At 36.6% G+C, this 22368-nt stretch overlaps 1 protein-coding gene and 1 non-coding gene across 3 annotated transcripts; both read right to left on the reverse strand.

The window, feature by feature from the left end:
• Nucleotides 1–1804: 1804 nt before the first annotated feature.
• On the reverse strand, nucleotides 1805–1911 carry LOC145607612 (small nucleolar RNA R71). The gene has a single exon (XR_014105592.1). It is a non-coding gene; the product is annotated as a small nucleolar RNA R71 (small nucleolar RNA).
• A 9355-nt stretch (nucleotides 1912–11266) lies between these two features.
• Nucleotides 11267–17208, reverse strand: LOC145596085 (F-box protein SKIP31-like). Of its 2 annotated transcripts, none has more exons than XM_081652524.1 (9): nucleotides 16928–17208; nucleotides 16177–16410; nucleotides 16012–16085; nucleotides 13658–13733; nucleotides 13419–13529; nucleotides 12682–12795; nucleotides 12419–12537; nucleotides 11729–11795; nucleotides 11267–11643 (listed from the first exon to the last, which is right to left on the reverse strand). In XM_081652524.1, exons 1-8 carry the CDS (start codon nucleotides 17003–17005, stop codon nucleotides 11768–11770), a joined length of 834 nt encoding a protein of 277 aa, XP_081508650.1. In that variant the 5' UTR covers nucleotides 17006–17208; the 3' UTR covers nucleotides 11267–11643; nucleotides 11729–11767. The 2 variants fall into 2 exon arrangements, with proteins under 2 accessions (XP_081508650.1, XP_081508645.1); XM_081652519.1 differs by having other exon boundaries at nucleotides 12621–12795; nucleotides 16928–17178.
• Nucleotides 17209–22368: the final 5160 nt, after the last annotated feature.

Here is a 22368-nt window from a genome sequence, read left to right on the forward strand (position 1 = left end):
CTCCTCCGTAATACGATTTTTGGGGATCTTCTTCTTCTTCTCTTAATCCTTTCTTTTAGACTTTCTCTCTCTACTTAGTTTTCTCTCTCTTAATCTCTCTCTAAACTTTTGTTCTTATTCCTTTGATTAATTCCAGATTTACTTTGGTGACGATTTCTTTTCCCTTAATCTTAGTTATTTATTTTATTCCTTTGATCATGATTTATTTTATTGCTTTGTTTAGTTTATATTTAATAATGTGTGAGTAGTTTAATTTCTAGGGTTCATGGGGATCTAATAAATGATATGAAGGGGTAAATTATTGTTGTTGATTATTAATGCTAGATTAATTTCCTATTGATTGATTTAATGCTCTGTGACTAGATTAGGCCTATCTTTTATGCATGAGTTTGACAATATTGATTCAAGAATCGAGAGATGAGAATTAATGTTTAGGTCTAGTTTCAATAGGCAAGTTAATTTATAAATGGTTAAGTCAAGATTCGAGAGATGAGATTTAATACCGATAAGTTAATTGTGTGATTGTAATAAGTAGCGAGAGCCCTTTACAATCTGATTAATTGATGTATTGATGATTGACTATTATTGATTGTTGGTATTGCACGATGATTTCTTATTGGATTGTTTTAATGTTTTACAATTGCGGCTTGTAAAAGTATAGCGATATTAAATTGATGAATCGAGCAGATGTTAATTTGATATTAAAGGCTATTTTCAATAAGAACTTAGATCTAGTAAATTGCGAGAGCCTGTTAGGTCTATGTTGGTTAATAAATTGCGAGAGCCTGTTAATCATGTTATTTGTGCAATGTCAATGATTGATTACCCTATTTTGCCCCAGAATATTATTTATTGGTGAACCTATACCCTAGATCCTTTTATATATTATTTTCTCCCTTTTCTTACTCTTTTTAGTTTAGTTTCATATTCAACTTTTAATATTGGTCACTTAAATAATTTAGATTATAATATTTAATTAGGAGTAAAAAGACTTGTTTCCCTGTGGAGATCGACCCTACTTCCTTATCTACTTTAGTTAGTGAATTAGGTAATTATTTTTGATTAGGGGATACGACTTTACCCTGTCAAAATTTGGCGCCGTTGCCGGGGAAACGGTTATATTTTTATTTCTAATTGTTTTTATAGTTTAGATTATTTTCTCTTTTGCCTCAAGGGACATTAGTTCTTTGAGGTAGTACTAATATCTGTTTTTTTTTTTAGTTCTTTGTTTATGCCCAGGTGTTCCAGATCAGGTTACATTCCATTCGATCCTGAGATCGAACGCTCGTTTCATAGACAAAAGAATCTTTACAGGCAGATCTTAGCAGATTCCGGGAGTAGTGATATTCTTGGAAATCCATTACCTTCCTCTAGTGATTCGGAGCATTCTTCTGATTCAGAACTAGAGATGGGTACACCACCACCTCCACCACCTCGTAAGCTTAGCGATTATTCGCAACCATCGCTGACAGATTTTCCGCATCTTTCTCCTACGCCCGATCTCGAGGGAGTCCAGTTCGAGATCAAGCCCCAATTCATTACGATGATAGAAAGGAAGCAATTCAGTGGAGCAAAGGGTGAAGATCCTAATCTTCACATTGCAGATTTCTGTCAATACTGCAATACTATTAGGCAGAATGGGGTAACGCAGGATCAAATCAGGGAGATTCTTTTTCCTTTTTCTTTATGTGGAAAAGCTAAATTATGGTTTAATGGTTTGAATAGAGCTGCACTTGGTATTACTAACTGGGAGACTCTTGCGTTGAATTTTTATAACAAGTATTACCCTGCAGAGAAAACAGCTCTATTGAGAAGCGCAATTCAAAATTTCGCCCAAGAGCCAGATGAGTCACTATATGAAGCTTGGGAGAGATTCAAAGACCTGCAGAGAGAGTGCCCTCATCATAACTTAGCACAGTGGCAGTTGATACAAGCTTTCTACAATGGGATCGGAAATTCTTCTAGAGCAATTTTGGATTCTGCAGCTAATGGGAGGTTTATGAACCTCAATGTTGATGATGCAGGTCAGGTTATTGAAGATATGGCGATCCATAATTCCCAATATGGGAATCCTAGAGGTTTTGCAAACAAGGGAAAACACCACGTCGATTCTGTATCCTTTTTGCAATCTCAATTAACCTCTATTTGTCAGAAATTGGATAACCTTACTACTGCTAATTCTAAAATAACTAATGTTTCTGCAATTGATAATAATGCTAATGATGCTTTCTGTGATAATTGTGGAATTGTAGGTCATTGGGAACATGAGTGTAGGAGTTCTATGGAGCAGGTCAATGCTTTTCAGTCCATCAAGCAAAATAACCCATACTCCAACACCTATAATAATCCCGGGTATCGGAACCATCCTTACCTTTCCTATAGGAGCAGTAATGTGCAAAATCCCACACCTCCACCTCCACAACAACCAGCACCACCACCTCAGCAGAAATATTACCATCCCAATGCTGGCCAGAAAAACCAACCGCAAACTCCTCCACCACCTTCTGACCCAGCTTTATCAGATATTAGAGCGATGTTAACTAGTATGCAAAAGCATATGGAGAGTAGAGACTCACAAATTGACTCGATTGTGGCCCACAATAAAGTCATAGATACTCAAATTGCACAGTTAGCCGCTGCTCTTCAGGTTCGCCCACAAGGAGCCCTACCATCGCAACCAGTACAACCCACAGATCAGGCGTTTGCAATTACCCTCAGGAGTGGTTCACACTATGATGGGCCTCCTATGCCCAAAGAAGATGAACCTGTTTCAACAGAAATTGCTAATCCTGATTCCTTTATACCAAGGGATATTAATCCTAGCCCTGCAGGGCTAAAGGGTAGTACTAATATTTCTGATGTTATATTGCAGGGTAAAACTCCAGGGAAGGTTGTAACTCAAGACAGGAGTAATGATGTGCAACAACCAATTATCAAACTACCATTCCCAAATCGAAATTTGAAAACCAAGGTGGATAAGCAGTTTGGTAAGTTCCTTGACATGGTGAAGGATTTGCAGGTAACAGTTCCCTTTACAGAATTAATCACGCAAATACCTTCATATGCAAAATTCATGAAAGAAATATTGACTAGGAAAAGGTCTATTAGTGAGGTAGAGACTGTCGCTTTTACTGCTGAATGCAGTGCCGTACTACAAAATAAATCTCCACCCAAACTAAAAGATCCCGGTAGTTTTTCTATCCCTTGTCATATTGGCAATTTAATGATTGATAATGCATTGTGTGATTTGGGCGCTAGTGTTAGTGTCATGCCATTATCTGTGTGTTTAAAGCTAAAAATGGGTAAATTAAAGTCTACTAATATTACTCTGCAAATGGCTGATCGTTCTTCTAAATACCCCATAGGCATTCTCGAAGACGTCCCTGTTAGAGTAGGTAAATTTTATATACCTGTGGATTTTGTTGTTCTTGATATGGCTGAGGATTTGCATACCCCAATTATCTTGGGTAGACCCTTCCTTAATACTGCTGGAGCAATTATAGATGTGAAATGTGGTAAATTGACACTATCAGTAGGGGATGATAAAATTGTTTTTAATTTGAATAATACCCCTAAAAGCCCCATGCTAGAGGAGAAGTGTTATAAAATTGATGTGGTTGGTAATTGTTCTAATAAGCCCCAAGCTTTTGTTAAAGATCCCTTGGAGGCGGTATCGTGTGTTGCATCTTCTACAGGTACAACTAACCAATGGAAAGAGGAAGTGGACGCAATAGAGAAAGCCTTATACTGTGAAGGTCTTGGTTTTGAAGATGAGAAGGTGGAAATGAGTACACAAGTTGCGGAAACTGAGCCTATAGTGAGAGTTCCACCAGATCGTGTTGTAATAGCTCAACAAAGTGATAAATCGAGGCAACCAATGGTCAAAAAGGGTTCTCAATCGAACAAGAGCAAAGAACCACCAGTTCAAGCCAATGAGGATCCACCCAATAAGGTGAATTGGCGCCTTACAGGGCGTGTTAGGAAGCCGAGTCGTGGTTTAAAAATTACGCAACCAGGTGAAGAACCACCCGACCAGGCGATAGGCCAAGGGGCTTAACTTCCTGACATGTGGTAAGAGGGTCGTGCGGGACCTAAATAAACCAGCGCTTTGCGGGAGGCAACCCGTATTTTTCTTGTTTTTTTTTAGTCTTCTTTCTATTTCCTGCGAGAGGAGAGAGGAGAGAGTTTAATGAGTTTATTGAGTTGTACAGGTTAGAAGGAAAAGAGTTAGTCAAATTTGAAAAAAAGAGAAGGAGTCTCTCGTACCAAACATTGCCTCGGGCCCGACCGGGCGAAGGACCGCCCGACCGGGCGCGAGAGTTGACGAGTACGGATATTTCGACCGCCCGACCGGGCGGTATGGCGCCCGACCGGGCGCGAGAATGAAGAGAATTTAGAGGGTTTATACCGCCCTACCGGGCGGTGTGGCGCCCTACCGGGCGGAGTGGCGCCCGACCGGGCGCGAGAGCGGATCAGCAAAACTGCTCCACTTTGACAGGCCATAACTTTTGCGTTTCTTATCCGTTTTTGGCGTGTGACCTATCGTTGGAAAGCTCTTCAAGTCTACTTTCCAATTCAATTGGAATCATTGAATTATCAATTATACATCAAAAGTTATGATCAGAATAGTGCGCCTGATTCAATTTTTATCTTTTTTCCACTAACACTTTGTTTCTTTCTTGCCCAACTTTGTTCCAATAAGATGCATTGCAATATTGAGGCTTTGGTGACATTGATGTGGTGATGATGAAGAGTAATCACCTTGAATACTTGCTTCCCCTTAAGACAATGAGGACATTGTCTGATTTAGCTTGGGGGGAGGTTCTCGTGTTCATATGGTATATCTTTCACTCTCTCTCTTGGTATGCTTAGTGTAGTTTTACTGCTTTCCTAGTGTAGTTTTATTGCTTTCCTATAAGAAAAATACAAAAAAAAATTGAAAACATAAAAAAATCCAAAAATACGTTCCAATGAATTGTAAATCATGCTTCTCTATGCCCCCATACTTGAGAAAATTTGTTTTGATTCTTGGTTATTGATGATAAGCATTGTGGACTTGTTGGTCATGATTTGAAGTTTAATTGCTTGGATGCCTAAACATGCGTCAATTTTGTCCAACTACTTGTGAATATAGTGCTTGACTAGTTGATTTGGTTAGGAATGTGTGTTTAGTTCCTGGTATGTCAATGAATTTGAGTATTGATTTGCAACTATGAGTAGTGTTTCATGACTCAATATTATGCACATGTGGAGGACGAAGGCATTTGTTCTTTTAGGTAGCCTTCAGATTTATTTAGATACATTTGTTCCCTTCTTGCTACCCATGTTGTTGCTTGTGCCCTTTTATTGTTTTTAGCCACATTACAAGCCATGTTTGCCCCGTTGGTTACTAGTCCCAAGCTTGGCTTGGGGGAGCTATTAGTGAGTGAGGTGAGGGAGTTTGTAGTGTGCACATTATTTGCACAGTTTGGGTGGGTTTGAGAAGTTATTTGTTCTTGATCATATTTTTGTTTTGATGAGTTTTATTGTGTATATATTTGAAAAAATAAAAGTGTGATGGAAAAAGAAAAAAAAAGAGAAGTTCAAGAAAAAAAAAAGTGAAAAAAAAAAGAAAGTGAACTTCTAGAAAAAAAATGAAAAGAAAAAGCAAAAGAAAAAAAAAGTGTTTAATGTACAAATTGTCTAAGTGAAGGTTTATCAAAAGAAAAGAAAGAAAGAAGTTGAGTTTCAGTGTAAATAATTGAGTTTTGAGTTCAAAATTTGTTTATTCACTCTAGTTCCATATTATCGTATTTTTATGAGTGAAATTGTGAGTGTTGGGATTGTTTATGTTGTTTGGAGTAGTATTTGGTGGATTTGTGTTGGAGTTAGTTTTGTTGGAGATGTGTATGATCATTATATTTGGTCATGGGTTTATTAGGATATGGCTCCCTTTTAGCAAGGCTTTTCTCTCACATATTCCCAAATTTATCCTACCCTTTACCCTAGCCTTACATTACAAGCTTTAAAAGACCTTTTGACCTTGTGCATAGAGTTGTGTGGATGTGAAAGTGTTGTTTATCAATGCGAGTTATGACTTGACATATTCCGAGTCGACTATTAGGTTGAGTGCTTATCTTTTTAAACACACGAGTGTGTGAGTTTGGGAGGGCATTGTTCACATAAAAGGGTGGTTGGAGAGCGATCGAGTACATCTTTTACTCGCCACATAAATGAGAGTCGAGTGTGTGAGCACTAGTCTTGAATTCTATATGCTCTTGTGGTTTGCTTTGTTTGACAATTGTTAGGGAAGAAAGGTAATTGGATGGATTTGATTGGTTGACTCTGAAGCGTGTTTATTTGATTTACCTTGGATCGCTTGTGCTTGATTTTTACTTATTGGGGTGAAGCATATTTATTGATTCATTGATGAGATCTTTGCTTAGGGACAAGCAAAGGTTTGGCTTGGGGGAGTTTGATGTATCCATTTTATATAGTATTTTACCCCCGTCCCTTGGTCATAGTTAGTAGTGTTTTTGGCTCTTTAGAGCCACTTTTATTACTAATTGGTGTTTTCTAGTGTTTTCGTAGATTTGGTTGACTTTTGCAGGGATTTATGCTTTTGGAGTATTTTCCCGAGATATTTAGGAGCAATCACGAGCACTGGAGAAGCACGACCAGATTTTATAGCCCAGGGCCGGTTGGAGCCATCGAACCGGTGATTAAGGGCTCGGTAGAGGTGATACCGGGGCGTTTGGACCGAGTATTCAAGACCCAAAGAGGAAACCTAGATTGGCCCGAAGAATTGGAGCCCAATCGAAGTCCAAATATTGGCCCAAATGATCCGCCCGGCCAAAAAGGCTGGCGCCCGGAGGCGCGCCCGGCCGGGCGGGAGAAGCGCCCGGTGACGCGCCCGGCCGGGCGCGAGTTAGCTATTAAAGATAAAAAGGCGCGCCCGATCGGGCGGTGCCTCGCCCGATCGGGCGCGTGTTTATTTAGGAGACGATTAACGTCGTTTTAATTTGTTTCAGTTTAGGATTTTTGTACGGAGTATAAATACTCCTCCGTAATACGATTTTTGGGGATCTTCTTCTTCTTCTCTTAATCCTTTCTTTTAGACTTTCTCTCTCTACTTAGTTTTCTCTCTCTTAATCTCTCTCTAAACTTTTGTTCTTATTCCTTTGATTAATTCCAGATTTACTTTGGTGACGATTTCTTTTCCCTTAATCTTAGTTATTTATTTTATTCCTTTGATCATGATTTATTTTATTGCTTTGTTTAGTTTATATTTAATAATGTGTGAGTAGTTTAATTTCTAGGGTTCATGGGGATCTAATAAATGATATGAAGGGGTAAATTATTGTTGTTGATTATTAATGCTAGATTAATTTCCTATTGATTGATTTAATGCTCTGTGACTAGATTAGGCCTATCTTTTATGCATGAGTTTGACAATATTGATTCAAGAATCGAGAGATGAGAATTAATGTTTAGGTCTAGTTTCAATAGGCAAGTTAATTTATAAATGGTTAAGTCAAGATTCGAGAGATGAGATTTAATACCGATAAGTTAATTGTGTGATTGTAATAAGTAGCGAGAGCCCTTTACAATCTGATTAATTGATGTATTGATGATTGACTATTATTGATTGTTGGTATTGCACGATGATTTCTTATTGGATTGTTTTAATGTTTTACAATTGCGGCTTGTAAAAGTATAGCGATATTAAATTGATGAATCGAGCAGATGTTAATTTGATATTAAAGGCTATTTTCAATAAGAACTTAGATCTAGTAAATTGCGAGAGCCTGTTAGGTCTATGTTGGTTAATAAATTGCGAGAGCCTGTTAATCATGTTATTTGTGCAATGTCAATGATTGATTACCCTATTTTGCCCCAGAATATTATTTATTGGTGAACCTATACCCTAGATCCTTTTATATATTATTTTCTCCCTTTTCTTACTCTTTTTAGTTTAGTTTCATATTCAACTTTTAATATTGGTCACTTAAATAATTTAGATTATAATATTTAATTAGGAGTAAAAAGACTTGTTTCCCTGTGGAGATCGACCCTACTTCCCTATCTACTTTAGTTAGTGAATTAGGTAATTATTTTTGATTAGGGGATACGACTTTACCCTGTCACCATCCTGACTGACAAAAAGTCGGATATAATCTTGGATCCAATCTGAGAGAGAAAGGTCTCCATTAAATTCTGAGCGAATGCCGAGGCATCCACCCCTCCAAACCGAACGTGCATTAAAGCACTTTCTGAAAAGGTGTTGTAAATCCTCCGGTTCCGAACGACAGAGGTCACAACACACGTCTAGAATCGGAACTCCTCGATGATTGAGTTCCGCCTTAACCGCAAGAGCGCGGTGTAGCAGTTTCCATAAAAACAACTTCCATTTACGCTGCACCGGAAGAGACCAAAGAACCTTCCAGAAAGAATTAGAGGCGGACGGTATAGAAGGAAGGGGAAATTGTTGTTGAAGCATAGCATACCCAGTTTTAACCAAGTACTTTCCAGAAGGGGTACCCGACCAATAACGGAAATCGACCTGAATCGTATCAGGGGCCTCCATAGCCAGGATTGTAGAAGCATCCGCAGGAACAAACCAATCAACAACTTTGGTAGAATCCCAACCCATGGTGTGAAGATTGATGAAAAAACTGACAGTGGGAGGGCCCGAATTTGGCAAAAGAATTCCTGGTTTGAATTCAGGAATGCAACCATTAACCCACTTGGCTGACCCAGCTAGAGTGGATTTGCCATTACCAGTTTTCCAGTTACAGCCGGAATTCAACAGAGTGTCCGCTTTGAGAAAACCCCGAAGGCCGTAGGAGTGGCGACCAGAATAACGCGGCCCTGTATTAGGGGCACTGGAGAGAAAGGTCGTTCGAGCACTAAAAACTTTAGAAACAAGCAACTGGGGGTTAGTAACGAATCTCCAAACTTGTTTCATGAGCAAAGTCTTGTTTAAGGAAGACAAGCAGCGAATGCCCAACCCACCGAGGCCACGAGGAAGGTGCATGGTATCCTTATTTACCCAGTGCATGCCTTTAGTATCAGAATGCGCCCAGAAGAAGCGCAACAGTAAGGAGTCAATTTTCCCAGTCACAGAGACGGATAACTCATAACAAGCGAGAACATGGGAAGTCATAGCAATAAGGATTGAGTTAATAAAAATTAACTTCTGTGATTGTGAGAGGCGTATGGCATTTAAACAATTAATTCGTCCCGTAATTTTGTCGATGAGAAACTGAAAGTGATCTTTCTTTCTTCCAACGAAGTCAATTGGAGCTCCTAGATGATGATCGAACACCTGAATATGCTTCATTTGGAAAAGCGATTTGAAGCCTTGCTGAGCAACCATACTGATATTAGGGCTAAACTTAATCAAGGATTTAGACAAGTTTAGTTGTTCACCTGATATCTTAGTAAACCGCTGAATAATCTGCATGATATAGTACAGGCTGTAGACGAAGCCCGAAAAAAGATGAGAGCATCTTCCGCAAAGAATAAATGCGAAATAGTAGGGCTCCTTCTAGACAACTTAATTCCTTGAAAAAACTTTAAATCTTGTCCCAAATGCAGCATACGAGAGAATATATCCATGCAGAATATATATATTTTGGAGGAAGGAAAGCTTTAACATTTAGATTATCTAAATATGTAAATAATATAGATTGCAAATAGGATTAACATTTAGGCTATTATTTTCCTAAAATATACTTGTATCAAGTTGGGCTTAGCATATATATATATATATATATATATATATATATATATATATATATATATATATATATATATATATATATATATATATATATATATATATATATATATATATATATATATATATATATATATATATATATATATTTTTTTTTCTTTTTTTTTTTTTTTTTTTTTTTTTTTTTTTTTTTTTTTGAACAAGTGCACATTTTTTTTTCCTTCTTTTTATTCTTGCTCCTTTATTAATGTTGAGATAATATCTTTGGTGAATATCTTTTCAGCAAAAATATCATCTTGGCAGGGTATATTGCGCTTTGGTATTGTTCCATAATGAAAGGGCTATTCGGAATTTCGAACCTTTGGGTGTCTTGCTTTTGCTCACAATCAAAGAGCTATGGGATATCATCACCCAAAAAAAAAAAAAGAAAAAGAGCTACGGGATATAAATTTGATAGTTGAAGTAAAAAGTGTACATTTGTGGGTTGGAAAATATTTGAACTTGAGAGCCTTAGAATTTGTTATATATATCCGAGTGTATTGTACATTCAACTAATCCAAAATTAATTTTACTTTTCATTTAATGAGTAAATAAAAAAATATTTTTCCTCAAAAAAAAAATATTTCAAAATGAGAACAAATACTTATGGGTATACGATACACCCGGGTATATATATAACAAGCTCTCCTAAAAAGTAATTGTGATAAATTGTTGCGACTTGCTAGTGATATACTTTTGGATAATTAAGAATATTCATAGACAAGAATAACTACCAATTTTATAAACTGACTTTATATAATTGTTGAATGAGACAAACACAAAGTACTCCGTACTACTACGTATATAGATTACAAGTCCGAAGCATTGGAGGAGAAAGTCAAAGAAAGAGAAAATTAATGGCACAAGAGGTTTTGGACACAAGCTGTAATAACTTCTGATTTTATAATTGATTAAAATGACAGATTCAATGCCTTTGTTCTTAAGATTTTGTTGAATTATTTCACAAGTAAATACTTGAATCAAGATCTTGATCATCGGTAAAGTCTGGACAAAGCTTAGGGAATTGGACTTTGGGTCTGTTCTCTTTAGCTTATTTTTAGTTCAGTTCAGCTCCAATCAGTTCAGTTCAGTTCCTAATTTCCTTCTCTCATAAAATATTCATTTCACTCATTTCAGTTTTATTCAGTTCAGTTCAGTTCATTTTGAGCTCTAATCAGTTCAGTTCAGCTCGGTAAATCAGATCAAACCCTTAAATAAAAGACAAATTCGTCTCAAAAAATTAATTTTATAAGGACATCGACAATTAATCAATCATATTAATATCGTAAGTATCACTTGATTTGCGTTCATGTCCAGGCTGCTAGGCAGATCAGCAAATAGCTAGGCCAAAAGGTCACTCAATACTCATCTAACATAAGAGATCTATACTTACTTTGGACAAACTTACAAGGTAACAAAGCAGGATAATAAATTGGAAAAGAAAGAAAAGAAACTCACTATCGTTGCAGCTTTTGAAGCCAACAGCAAGCTAGTTGGGACTTGAGCAATCAAAGGTACTGATAATATTCATCCACATCAAGGTATTATTATTACAAGCTTTGAAGTTTTTTAAGAAAATACATCTCAAATCTAAAGAGGGGATCCTACAATAATACATACATTGATAAAGTAATAGCACCTTGTAACATACAGTTTTAATGATACAAGTATAACCTAACATCATCTCTACAACAGGGCTTCTGAACAACCACTTCGAAGCGTCTTCCACCATCAAGGTAGAAAGCATAATCTCTCAGGTCTTTACATAATGTAGAAGATAATATAAAAGGTAAGAGTAGGGCATGGCTTAAATCAGCAAAACCTCAAGGCAGCTTCAAGTTCCTTCTCGTCATCACAGTTATATCCCAACAAATAAGCTCGTGCTGAGAAAAAGAAACGGCATAAGATTTGAAAAGAAGCTTGCAAGAATGTAACAAGTAAAATTATAGTAAAGGTAAACATTCATACCAAAACGACCAGCTCCCATGAAAGGTTCAGCTTCATCAGCTACAACATCTTGCTGTTGCTCCTCGTCCTGTATTTTTTATAACACATCTTTGATATCAGAATACAACAGTAATGGACAAAGATATATATATAGACAATGCAAGTCACATTCTGCTTATTCTACAACTAGGTATTTGTCCAAGTCCATCAACAAAACTACAAAATAACACAGCAGGAAGAAAAAAGGGATCTGCAACAAAGTACATAAATGGGAAAAAAATGTTGTAGGGTATGTTAAATACAACTCATACAAGATTGCATGTCGAACAAGGTACGTAAATGGGGAAAAAAAAAAATTTGTTGCAGGGGATGCTAGATACAAGACTGCATGTAAAATTATAGCAATTAATCACTCAACCTCATTTCCAGACTCGGCTGGACACAATTGGATAAGGGAGGGGAAGTGAGGTAATATATGGGCTTATCTAGAATAACATATACTTCATATTTCTTCTTCTTTTTTTTTTTTCTTTTTTTTTTTTTTTTTTTTTTTTTTTGGGGGGGGGGGGGGGGGGGGGGGTGTTGCACACTTGCACAAGAAAATATAATGAAAATGTCAATTTTTTTTTTTTGTTATTCTGAGGTGAGTGGGGTGAAGAGACTCAACCACTACAGACATAAACATAAGAAATACAAAGTATATTTACGTACCCCATCTCCTTCCACTTCAGATGGTGAAAGAAGTCTGTCAAAGCAGCGTCCAGATATAGTACAAACCAAAAGCTCATTTGCAGGATCAGCAATAGCTTCCTTGCATGTATCGTCACAGACTGCAATCAAAAAACATAAATTACAAAACTGCAATAAGCTTCTCATATATATGATGCCTTGCAAAGCCAAACAGGAAGATTACCATGAACATTTCCAGTCTTTTCACATATGAAAACATTCCCAATTTGAAAGAAAGAACAAACCTCCCCAGAGCAAGTATGGTCTGTGACCACCTTATCACCGAGGCCTCTACTGTTCTTCCACATGGATACTTGATCAGCAACCGTTTTGTCAAGAATAATAAGATCGTCATTTACCTTACATTAAAAAAATATATTAGACTGATGCAGAACAGGCGCATAAAGGACTAGGTTTTCCTTGCTCCAAAAGTAAACAATACACATGAAACAAATAGATATTAATTTTCACACCATGAATCCCAAACATGATGAGAAGCACAGAAATTGACAGATTTGGAAGTTCAAATATGGGAGCACAAAATCTAAACATTATTAGACTTCCAGAATGATTTGTTTTCATGCCCCCTAATGGAAACAGGACTGTCTCAGACTTAGTGGAGCAAATTAACAATGATAATATATGGCTTACATGTTTGTTTATAAACTTCTAAGGCAGTCAAATATTTGCAATCAGAGATATTTGTTGCTTGAGGTCTGATCCAGTGATCCTCAAGTATCCCACACTTGGCATAGCAAATTAGAAATCACACTATGATTTATAAAAATATATACAAGTTTTTTTTTAGTTGAAATTGCTTAAGATCTTATGAGGCAAGAAAAGAGGTTCCGAGGTGATATAAGGCCTTTTTAATTCATTAAAATTGTATATTCTGGTATGGGAACTTCATTGAATATCCAGTTCTGCATAAACATGTGTTCAAGAGATAAAATAGAATGTTTACACCTTATCCAGACATTACCTGAGAAAGAAGTGGAGCTTGACTTCTCTTAGCTGCATACATTTGAAGATAATATTCTTTAAACTCGGGTTGGCAATTTGTCACAGATTGAACCATATCCTCCTCATCACGCTGCAAGAGCAAAAATGGTTAGAGGTGGAAGAGAAACCTTCAAACTTCACCCATCTAGGTAGGTATAAACAGAAAATTCTCTGATTTACTTTAAAATGACACTATATAATGCCGCAATTAAATTTTACCTGTATATACAGCTTCTTCCAAGCACAGTCCCGTAAATTTCTTGTTGGTGGCAGCAACCCCCAACGCAAGCAATACCTGCAGGCATTGTATAATGTTGGCTATAAATAATCTGGCAACTTCATATGACAAGAAGCTTTCAAGGACAGTTAAACTTAAATGATAAAAAGTGAAAACAAAATCGGCATTGAGATTTGAATTCATGAGCAAAAACAGCTTTTCTTAAGTGTCACTTCTCCTTCCACATCCAAATTATATCTTCCTTGTCCTCTCATAATGACAAAAAAAACTTTCCCATAAGGATGATCTTGGTTGCGTGAGACAAGAATGAAGAGCCTGTCTCTCATGATAATCAACAAAGATCCTCTTTCCTCCTCACTCACCTCTATCTAGTGCTACACGCTCTCACAAACCAACTTTCTTCATGTCAACCTTAACTCCCCTTATCATAAGTCATCTTTCTATCTAGTGCTACAAGATCTTAAAAATGTCACTTTTGGAAGGTTAAGAGAAGTGCCAAATTTATAAAAAAAGCTCAAGGCACACTAACGTGAGAGGGGTTCTACTGTGCCTAGGCAAACACCTCTTTGAAGTTTATAAACATTTAAAGTTAACCAAAGTGCTGCAGCATGGGTGCTTCTGGTGCTCTACATGCGCCTCAGTGCGCCTCTTTGAATGGGCCTTACCTAGAACATAATAAGCCATCTACCCTAATCGCCTAAACTCCTAGGGGCATGTTAGGTGTGCTTTTAATATATTGCAGCTACACCTACTCCACACTAGACCTGCACAAATGGACGGGCCCCCACTAAAGCCCTGATCCAGCCCTAAATTAAACAGGGCCGGGCCGGACCAATATGTAATATGGGCGGGCTTTTTAAGGGTTATGAAATTATGGGCTTTTAAAGGGTTGGACTTGGTTTTCGAAGGGCTGGAAAAGGGTTACACTTTGAGGGCTTTTTATCCTCTATTCTAACTCTTTCTCATTCTAATTTTCTGATTCTCTCTCCTAACTCTATTTTTCTAACTCTCTGTATTTTATACTTTGTAATATGTATCATTTTCTCTTCACTCAAGTATAAACCCTAAAAAAATCCCCAAATTTCTCCCAAATTATAAACCCTAAAAAAATCCCAAAATTTCTCCCAAATTAATAGTCTCTCTCCTCCGTTCTCTTGCTTGCTCCGCTGTGCTTCACTGTAGACCGTCCACAAATTTGGTAACTCCACAAATTTTAGCTTTTTTGTTGAGTGTTTATGGAATCTATAATGGTTCCATCGAATTTATGATGATCGTCAACGAATATAATGTTAAATTGCAATTTCAGAAGAAAAAAAAAATGTGAAATTGGGATCTAATCGTGAATGCAGGTGAAGTTTGAAAGCTTTGAGGAATTTTAATAAGTTTTCTAAATATCAAGGTTTTTATTATAGATTGATATATATGATACATAAGTAACATAGATTAATATACGTAGTATATGATACATAACTACATAAACATAATGTCATAATGAAGACCCTAGTTTGTAATAAATGTAATATCCTTTTCCTATTATACTCGGCCCTTTGAAGACCCAATTTAGCTTTGATGACAAAGTTTAAATGGATCGGGCTGGGCTGAGTCTAATGACTCCTAACCCTGGCCCGGCCCATTTCAGATTAACATTGACCCTAGTCCAGCCTGGCCCATATAATTAAGGCTCGGTCCAGCCCTGATCCGGCCCGTTGAACAGGTTTACTCCACACCCATTAAAAATATATATATAGCAAGGGGAAACAGTAGACAAGCAGATGCGAACAGGAAAAAGGGGACAAAGAAGACCACATCCCATCGCCAGAGAAGAATACCAGCAGGTTTGTGGGTTAGCATCTCATCAAAAACCGCGTATGAAGTTTGTGGCAGGTGATATTGACCCGTGTTAATGGGTAAGGTTGAATAAACATCAACTCCAATAAATATTTACAAAAAGAGCAAAAGCTGTGAAATTCAGCCTTCACTTTAAAAACAACTCAATAATGTAACAAAAAAATTTAAAGAGGTTACAAAAAGGATAAACAAAACATCAAAAGGATCATAGACAGATGCACCTAGCAACATGATAACAAATAAACCAGAATGAAGCTTATGACAATGTCCTTCATATAAAGAGGCAAGTGCATAATTAATGACAATACAAGCAACAAGGGTTTTAATGTAAAGGCTTGATATTTACAATCATTCAGTCAAATTTAAGTAGCAATAACATGATACACAATGTATACCCACAAAACAATACCAGAAAACAAATCAACCAGAAGCAAAGGCCAGAACTTCAATGAATAGGAAAGAAGCAAACAAAATTTAAAATACTCACAAACGACGCCACAAGGATTCTTCTGATGCTGCATGATTCAAAAACTTGCACACTCGTGAACATGAAATAAGATCCTGCAAGTTGCATAAAAAAGGTAAGTACAAGATATCCTACTTTATAACTAAGAAGAAACATTATTTCAATTAGAAAGTTAGATTCAAATACTTCAGAAGACAGGAACTTGAGAACATGCTGAAATAACTCAGGAGGTATCTTGCTTAATATTCCAGTTTCGATCCTCAAGCCGCCAATTATACCGGCACCAGTGCTACAACTCGAACTCTCAGCCTTCGACCCACTATCTCCATCGATATCACAAGCATCATTTTCAGTCTCGCTGATAATGTCCTCTGTACGAGGCCTCTTCATTGGTCTCTCCGTGTCATTTGTGTCTTCATCCTGTACATCAACACACCCACAATCCAATTCAATCTCATATATAGCATAAATTTCCACATATACATATATGCTTTGGCTTCTCTACCAAACTTAACAAGTAAATTTGTCAGAAGATTCAACCTTCACATCTGAACATTTTCACAATGAAACGTAAAATATATCATGCAACAAAAATATTCACAATCACAATGATTTAATAAAAGCTCTCATACAAATCTTAACTTAGCAAATGACAATTGACAAGTTCCCAGATAAAGAGAGTAGCCAAAAAAAAAAAAAAAAAAAAAAAAAAAAAAAAAAAAAAAAAAAAAAAAAAAAAAAAACCCAAATTATGTAACTTTAATATACGATAATCATTAACTTCCAAGATTAAATAATGATAAATTGAAATGTAACGATTAAATTAAAATTAGGGTTCATCAGAATAAATTCAGGGGATAAATTTAGGAAAATCAGAACAATTTCAGAAATTTCTACAAATTGAAATCAAAAAACATAAGAGGGGAGAAAACAAAACCTGATCAGAAACTTCGGAGAGAACCTCAGATTCGAGAAATTGAGCAAGATTTTCCTCTTCCTCATCCAAATTCGACATCTTTCTTCAATTTCGAAATTGAAATTGGGATTTCCAAAAACACGAGAAGAAATAAATTAGGGTTTCAGCGGAAAAAAAAAAATTCCGACTGCAAACTCCGGCGACCGGAGAAACTTCGCCGGCGGTGGAAAAGCGTATATATATGTAACGGAGAAATTCCATTTGATGGTGTGTTTCAATGATGCGAGATATTCGCGTCGGTTGAGTCATTGGGCTGGCAGCCCACTGGACCAATTATTTGGGTTATTTGTGTAGCTTTGTACCAGACTATAATGGTTGTATATTTTTTTTTTTTTTTTTTTTTTTTTTTTGGAATAATGGTTGTAATTAGAGGTGAGCAAAAATTTGGGTACCCGGAATTGGAACTAGAATCGGTTTGGAATCCGCGGGTTGGTATTCAGAATTGGACTCGGTGGTTTCAAGTCTGGGTAATAAATTTAGAAACCAGTTTTAATTCCAATTTTCAATTTGTTTGGACCCGGAACTAGTTGAATGCATCTAGTTAATAGTACATAACATTAATAAAAATAACTTCACGCATATATAAATACAAGTTTTGAAAGTTAAAATTGAAAATGGATCAAAATAGGTATTATAATTTGTATTCAATTTTAACTATTTCATTATTTACGTAAGTGAGTACCCAGAATTAGAATTGGTACCCGGTTGTTCCAATCCCAATTTCTAAAGTTTAAGAGTGGTTGAAGTGAATCAAGTTCTCAAAAAAAAAAAAAAAAAAAAAAAAAAAAAAAAAAAAGGTGGTTCAAATTCCAATCCCGAATTTTAGGACCTGATACTAACTAAATTCGGGTCCAATTCCTAAAATGTTGACCGAATACCTAGTTTGCTCACCCCTAGTTGTGATTTTGTAAACATTCACTTGATGGACAAATTCACCATCACATTTCTTCCAAAAAAATAAAAAAAAAATTCACCATCACATAATGTAGCATCATGAATTTGACTAGTCACTAGCACAAACTTCTACATCTTTTCACCAAAAAAAAAAAAAAAAAAAAAAAACCTTCTACATGAAGTGTACAACTTGACCCAAAACCCGAAGTTCTATCCAATTATCTGTTGACTCAAACTTAACTCAAAACTTAAAATGACTTGACACAACCTAAAGTCGACCCAAACCTAACTGGATTACATGTTAGCCCGAACTTGACTTAACTTGAAAAGAACCCAACCTGTACCCAACTCGAACAAGCCTATTGACATGTCTACAAATGAAATTAGTCTCTTTATTATAGATTAATCTTGCAAATAATTATTCATAATAATAAAAGTAATTATGTTACCCTTTACAAAAATAATATTAGAGCATGTTCCCTTTAACTTAATTTCAGTCTAGCTCATAAATGTGAACATACCCTTAATTTGACATTTTGATTCCAATTTAACGAACCAAACAACCTTTAGAATAAAAATTAAAGGAAAATTTGGATTTTGGTGCCTCGAAAATGGGGCTAATTGAATTTTGGTACCCATCTAAAATTTTATTTTAAATTGGTACCTCCAAAAACTCAAAACTATAACTTTCAGTACCTCCGTCTACATTCTGTGACCTTTTCCGTTAGTGGATCCCATTTACTAAACTTCCCTCCCTTTTTCCTTTCTCTCTCTTCGATTCTAATTAAACTCCCTCTTTTTACCCTCTCTCTCTCTTTCCCCTGTTCCTCCATAATCAAAGCTCTCAACCATATGCAATTACTCCATTGTCCAAATTTAACCACAATTTCTTTATCTCTCCCCTGTCAATTGTAAGGCTGTAATTTTTTTTTTTTACTGTACCATCTTCAATTGACTAAATCGTTAGTTCTTTTGACTGGAACCACACATCAGCAACTGAGAAAGGTTGGAGCTTGGACTCGTCATCTCCGTTGACAGAAGTAGGAGATTCTTCTGACAATGGCCAGGTATGATTCCTTCAACTTTTTGAAGTGGTCCATTAATGGTTTGTTGTGAATTTTTGATGAAATGTGTGGGCATTTTTGGAAAATAATTAAGTAAACCCTAGATTAATGTGTATGGATTAAATTATCAATTTAATTGAAATTGATTTATAATTCCTTGTTAATTTGTTATAGAAGCATGTGGTAAGGTATTTGTGTTGTTGCAGTTACTGTATTGTGTGTTTTAGTGTCATGAATTGGTCTTGGTTGTGACATAATGCTTGTTACAGTTGTTGATATTGTTGTTAGTGGTATTGATTACATGATTTATTACTTAATTTGTAGATTACACAAATAGATCAACTTGATAACACTATTGACAATAAGATAAGACTTTTTGGGGGGTTTTGTGTTTAAGAAAAGAAAAAGAAATTAAAGGGGAGTGAGTATCAAGTATATGAGGCTGGTTTTGTGTATTGGAGGTTAGGTGTGCCTCTGTCCTTTATAACAGTGGGGTACTTGAGATGGTTATGTGCTAAAGGCTTTAGGGAAAAGGGGTGGGCAGTCCCTTACATTTATGTGTTATGGTACAAAGAGAAGGGACAAACATGGATAAATGGGAAAAGGAGATTAGAGGATGATGAGGCTTTAAAGGGGTTTCTTGAGGCTAAACACAAAGATGGGTACTTGGAGTTGTTCTGTACTGTTTCTGAACAAAACCCTGACCAACCAGATCCAATTCAGACTGAAAGCCTAAGTCAAAATCCAACGCTAAACCCACCCAAACCCATTGACAGTCTTTCCAAAGTCAGCCCACCTCAATGTACAGAAAAAAAAAAAAAAAAAAAAATTAACCAAACCCCAAGTTAAAGCAAAAGCCCTGGTAAACACACTCCCAAACAGCCTTGTACTTCTTTAGTACTTAGGAGGAGCCCAAGGTGGCAACTGTCCAACCCAGAAAAAGAAACTGGTATTATAGTCAGTGAGCCATTAGTTAGGAGGAGTCCTAGGTTTACTTCAGGAAGTGATAAGAGGGTGGGAATTGATAAAGGTAAAGGGAAGGTCATTGAAGAGGTTGGGTTGGGAAACATGAGAGTCAAATTAGAGGGTAAAGGAAAGGGTAAGTGTCAAAAGAAGTTGTTCATAGATTATGAGGAGAGTGATTCTGATTCTTCTAGTGAGGATTTGAGTGACATAGATATAAATTGGAATCTAGGAGAGGAGGAAGAGGGTGATCCTGAAGATGAGGGGTTGGATCAGGGTACTGCTAAGATTCTAGGTAAAGTGGAAAGGAGTTTGGCAACAGTGCAGCCTGGTGGTGTTTCAGGTCAGGGCAAAAAGCAGAAGTTGGATCAGCTTGTTAAAGATCTAAGGCAGCTAGAGGTAGAACTTAAGGAAGAAGACAGTGATGATGAGGAGTTCAGAAGTGAGCATGGTTCTGATGAGGAGGTAGATGATAGTCCTTGGTTTAGAGAGGATACATATTTCAATAAACATGTTGTGTTGGTGAAGAATCAGAAGTTCAGCAACATTTTGGTGCTTAGGAAAGCCCTAAGAACTCATGCCATTGAAAATAGATATGAGTTCTATTTCCTGCACAAAAACAAAGAGAAGTTAACCACTTTTTGTAGAAAGAGATGTGGTTGTGAATGAGATTCAAAGAGGAGTAAGCTGCCTATTTGTCAGTGCAGTGAGGAAGTTAGGAGGTGCAAATATAAGGTAATTGCAAGACCTTTGTTCAAGAGTAGTGCTTGGCAAATACAAGATCTTAGGTTGGAACATAATTGTATGAGGAGCAACATGAATGCAAATGTTATTGCAGAGTACCTAGCTGATGAGAAATATGTTGAAGAGTGGAGAAGCAACCCTAGTTGGAAGATAAACAGTTTTAGGGATAAGGTTTTAAGTGACTTGGGCATTAAAATTGGATACTACAAGGCATGGTTAGCTAGGGCAAGGGAAAAATTCATGATTTATGGGTCTGCTTCTGAACATTATTCCAGAGCAGGGCCGGCTATTGGGCTGTGCAAACAGCCCAACAGCACAGGGCCTCACATTGATTGGGGCCCCAAAACTTGAAATCTAAATAACGTATTAATTTTATTTGTTGTGCTGCAATCTTTAAAGAACAACTTGGCTGAGTTGGTAATGCACATGATTGTAATCCTTTGAATTGATTTTGGGTTCGACTCCCTTCTCCCCATATTTTTTTTTTAATTTTTTCCTTTATACCTTTTCAGCCTTTCCGAAGTTTTCTTCTTTTATACCCTTTGATAAGTTTTTTTTTTTTTTTTTACTTTTAATTTGTTTTATGCAGTATTTTCCTTTTGCAACATTTGATAATTATCAATTTTTTTTAACTGTATTATTTTAGTTTGTAGTAGATATAAAATTTATTAATTACTTCGTATATAAAACTAAATATAAATTTTTTAACTATTTTTTATTTATATGATTAAAAATTCATAGCATTTTTTTTATTATAGGGGCACGACTTCATACATTTGGCACAGAGCCCCCTAAAAGTTTAAGACGGCCCTGTTCCAGAGTATGGAATTATGGGAAGGCAGTGCAAAAATATAGCCCAGGGACTGTAGTGAATGTGGTGGTTGATCAGTTGGATAGGCCAGAGCCACCTTTGTTCTTGAGGATGTATGTGTGCCTTTCTCCATTGATAAGGGGTTTCTTGAAAGGATGTAGACCACTAATAGGGGTGGATGGATGCCATTTGAAGGGCTCTTACCCTGGTCAGATCTTGGTGGCTGTGGGAAAGGATGGGAATAATAGTATCTATCCCTTTGCATGGGCTACTGTGGAGGTTGAGAACAAAAAAACCTGGTGCCGGTTCTTAGAATGTTTGAAGCAAAGCCTAGATGATTTAGCAATGGGAGGTGGCTTCACTTATATGTCAGATAGGCAGAAGGTTAGTTCAGCATCATTCTAGTTTTATTTTGTGCTAGTTGTTCTGATTTGTATGTGTTTCATTTGTCACTAACAATTATTTGTTTATTTTGTGTGTTAAGGGACTGCTTGAAGCATTTGAGGAGGTGGTCCCTTTTGCTGAGAAGAGGTTTTGTGTGAGTGTAGGGAATAATTTCAAGCCTTTAGAATCCCACTAACTTGAACCCCACTGTGATCATACACTAAAGTACGGTGGCGTCCAAAAGGGAAGAAGATAGAGCAAAAGAGTCGCCAACAAGTATTTAAGGAACTTGTAAACCATCACGAGGTGAAGGTTACACCCCTTAACGATCCAAGAGATCGTCAACTCCATAAGGTCATGAACCAAATAAGGGTTCGGGGATGATGGTACAAATCCAACCTAAAAGAGATTGAACCTGCCCTAATAATAGGCCTCTACTTTATTCTGCTCGTATTCATGTGCGCTTTCTGACTAACATACAATCAATAGGATTAACCCTAAACCTGTTTAATCTATGTTGGTTGAATTTAATGCACAAACAA

Source organism: Chenopodium album, chromosome 2, assembly GCF_948465745.1.
Source record: "Chenopodium album chromosome 2, dcCheAlbu1.1, whole genome shotgun sequence".
Taxonomy (NCBI): Eukaryota; Viridiplantae; Streptophyta; class Magnoliopsida; order Caryophyllales; family Amaranthaceae; genus Chenopodium; species Chenopodium album.

Bases quoted from the DNA above. Each gene is read 5' to 3' on its own strand.
- LOC145596085 (XM_081652519.1), bottom strand. From the start codon at position 17,005: ATGTCGAATTTGGATGAGGAAGAGGAAAATCTTGCTCAATTTCTCGAA. The intron at 16,411-16,927 runs GTTTTGTTTTCT...GTTGATGTACAG, and splicing joins TCTCCGAAGTTTCTGATCAG to GATGAAGACACAAATGACAC. The intron at 12,796-13,418 runs GTAATGTCTGGA...TTTTAATGTAAG, and splicing joins AAGCTCCACTTCTTTCTCAG to GTAAATGACGATCTTATTAT.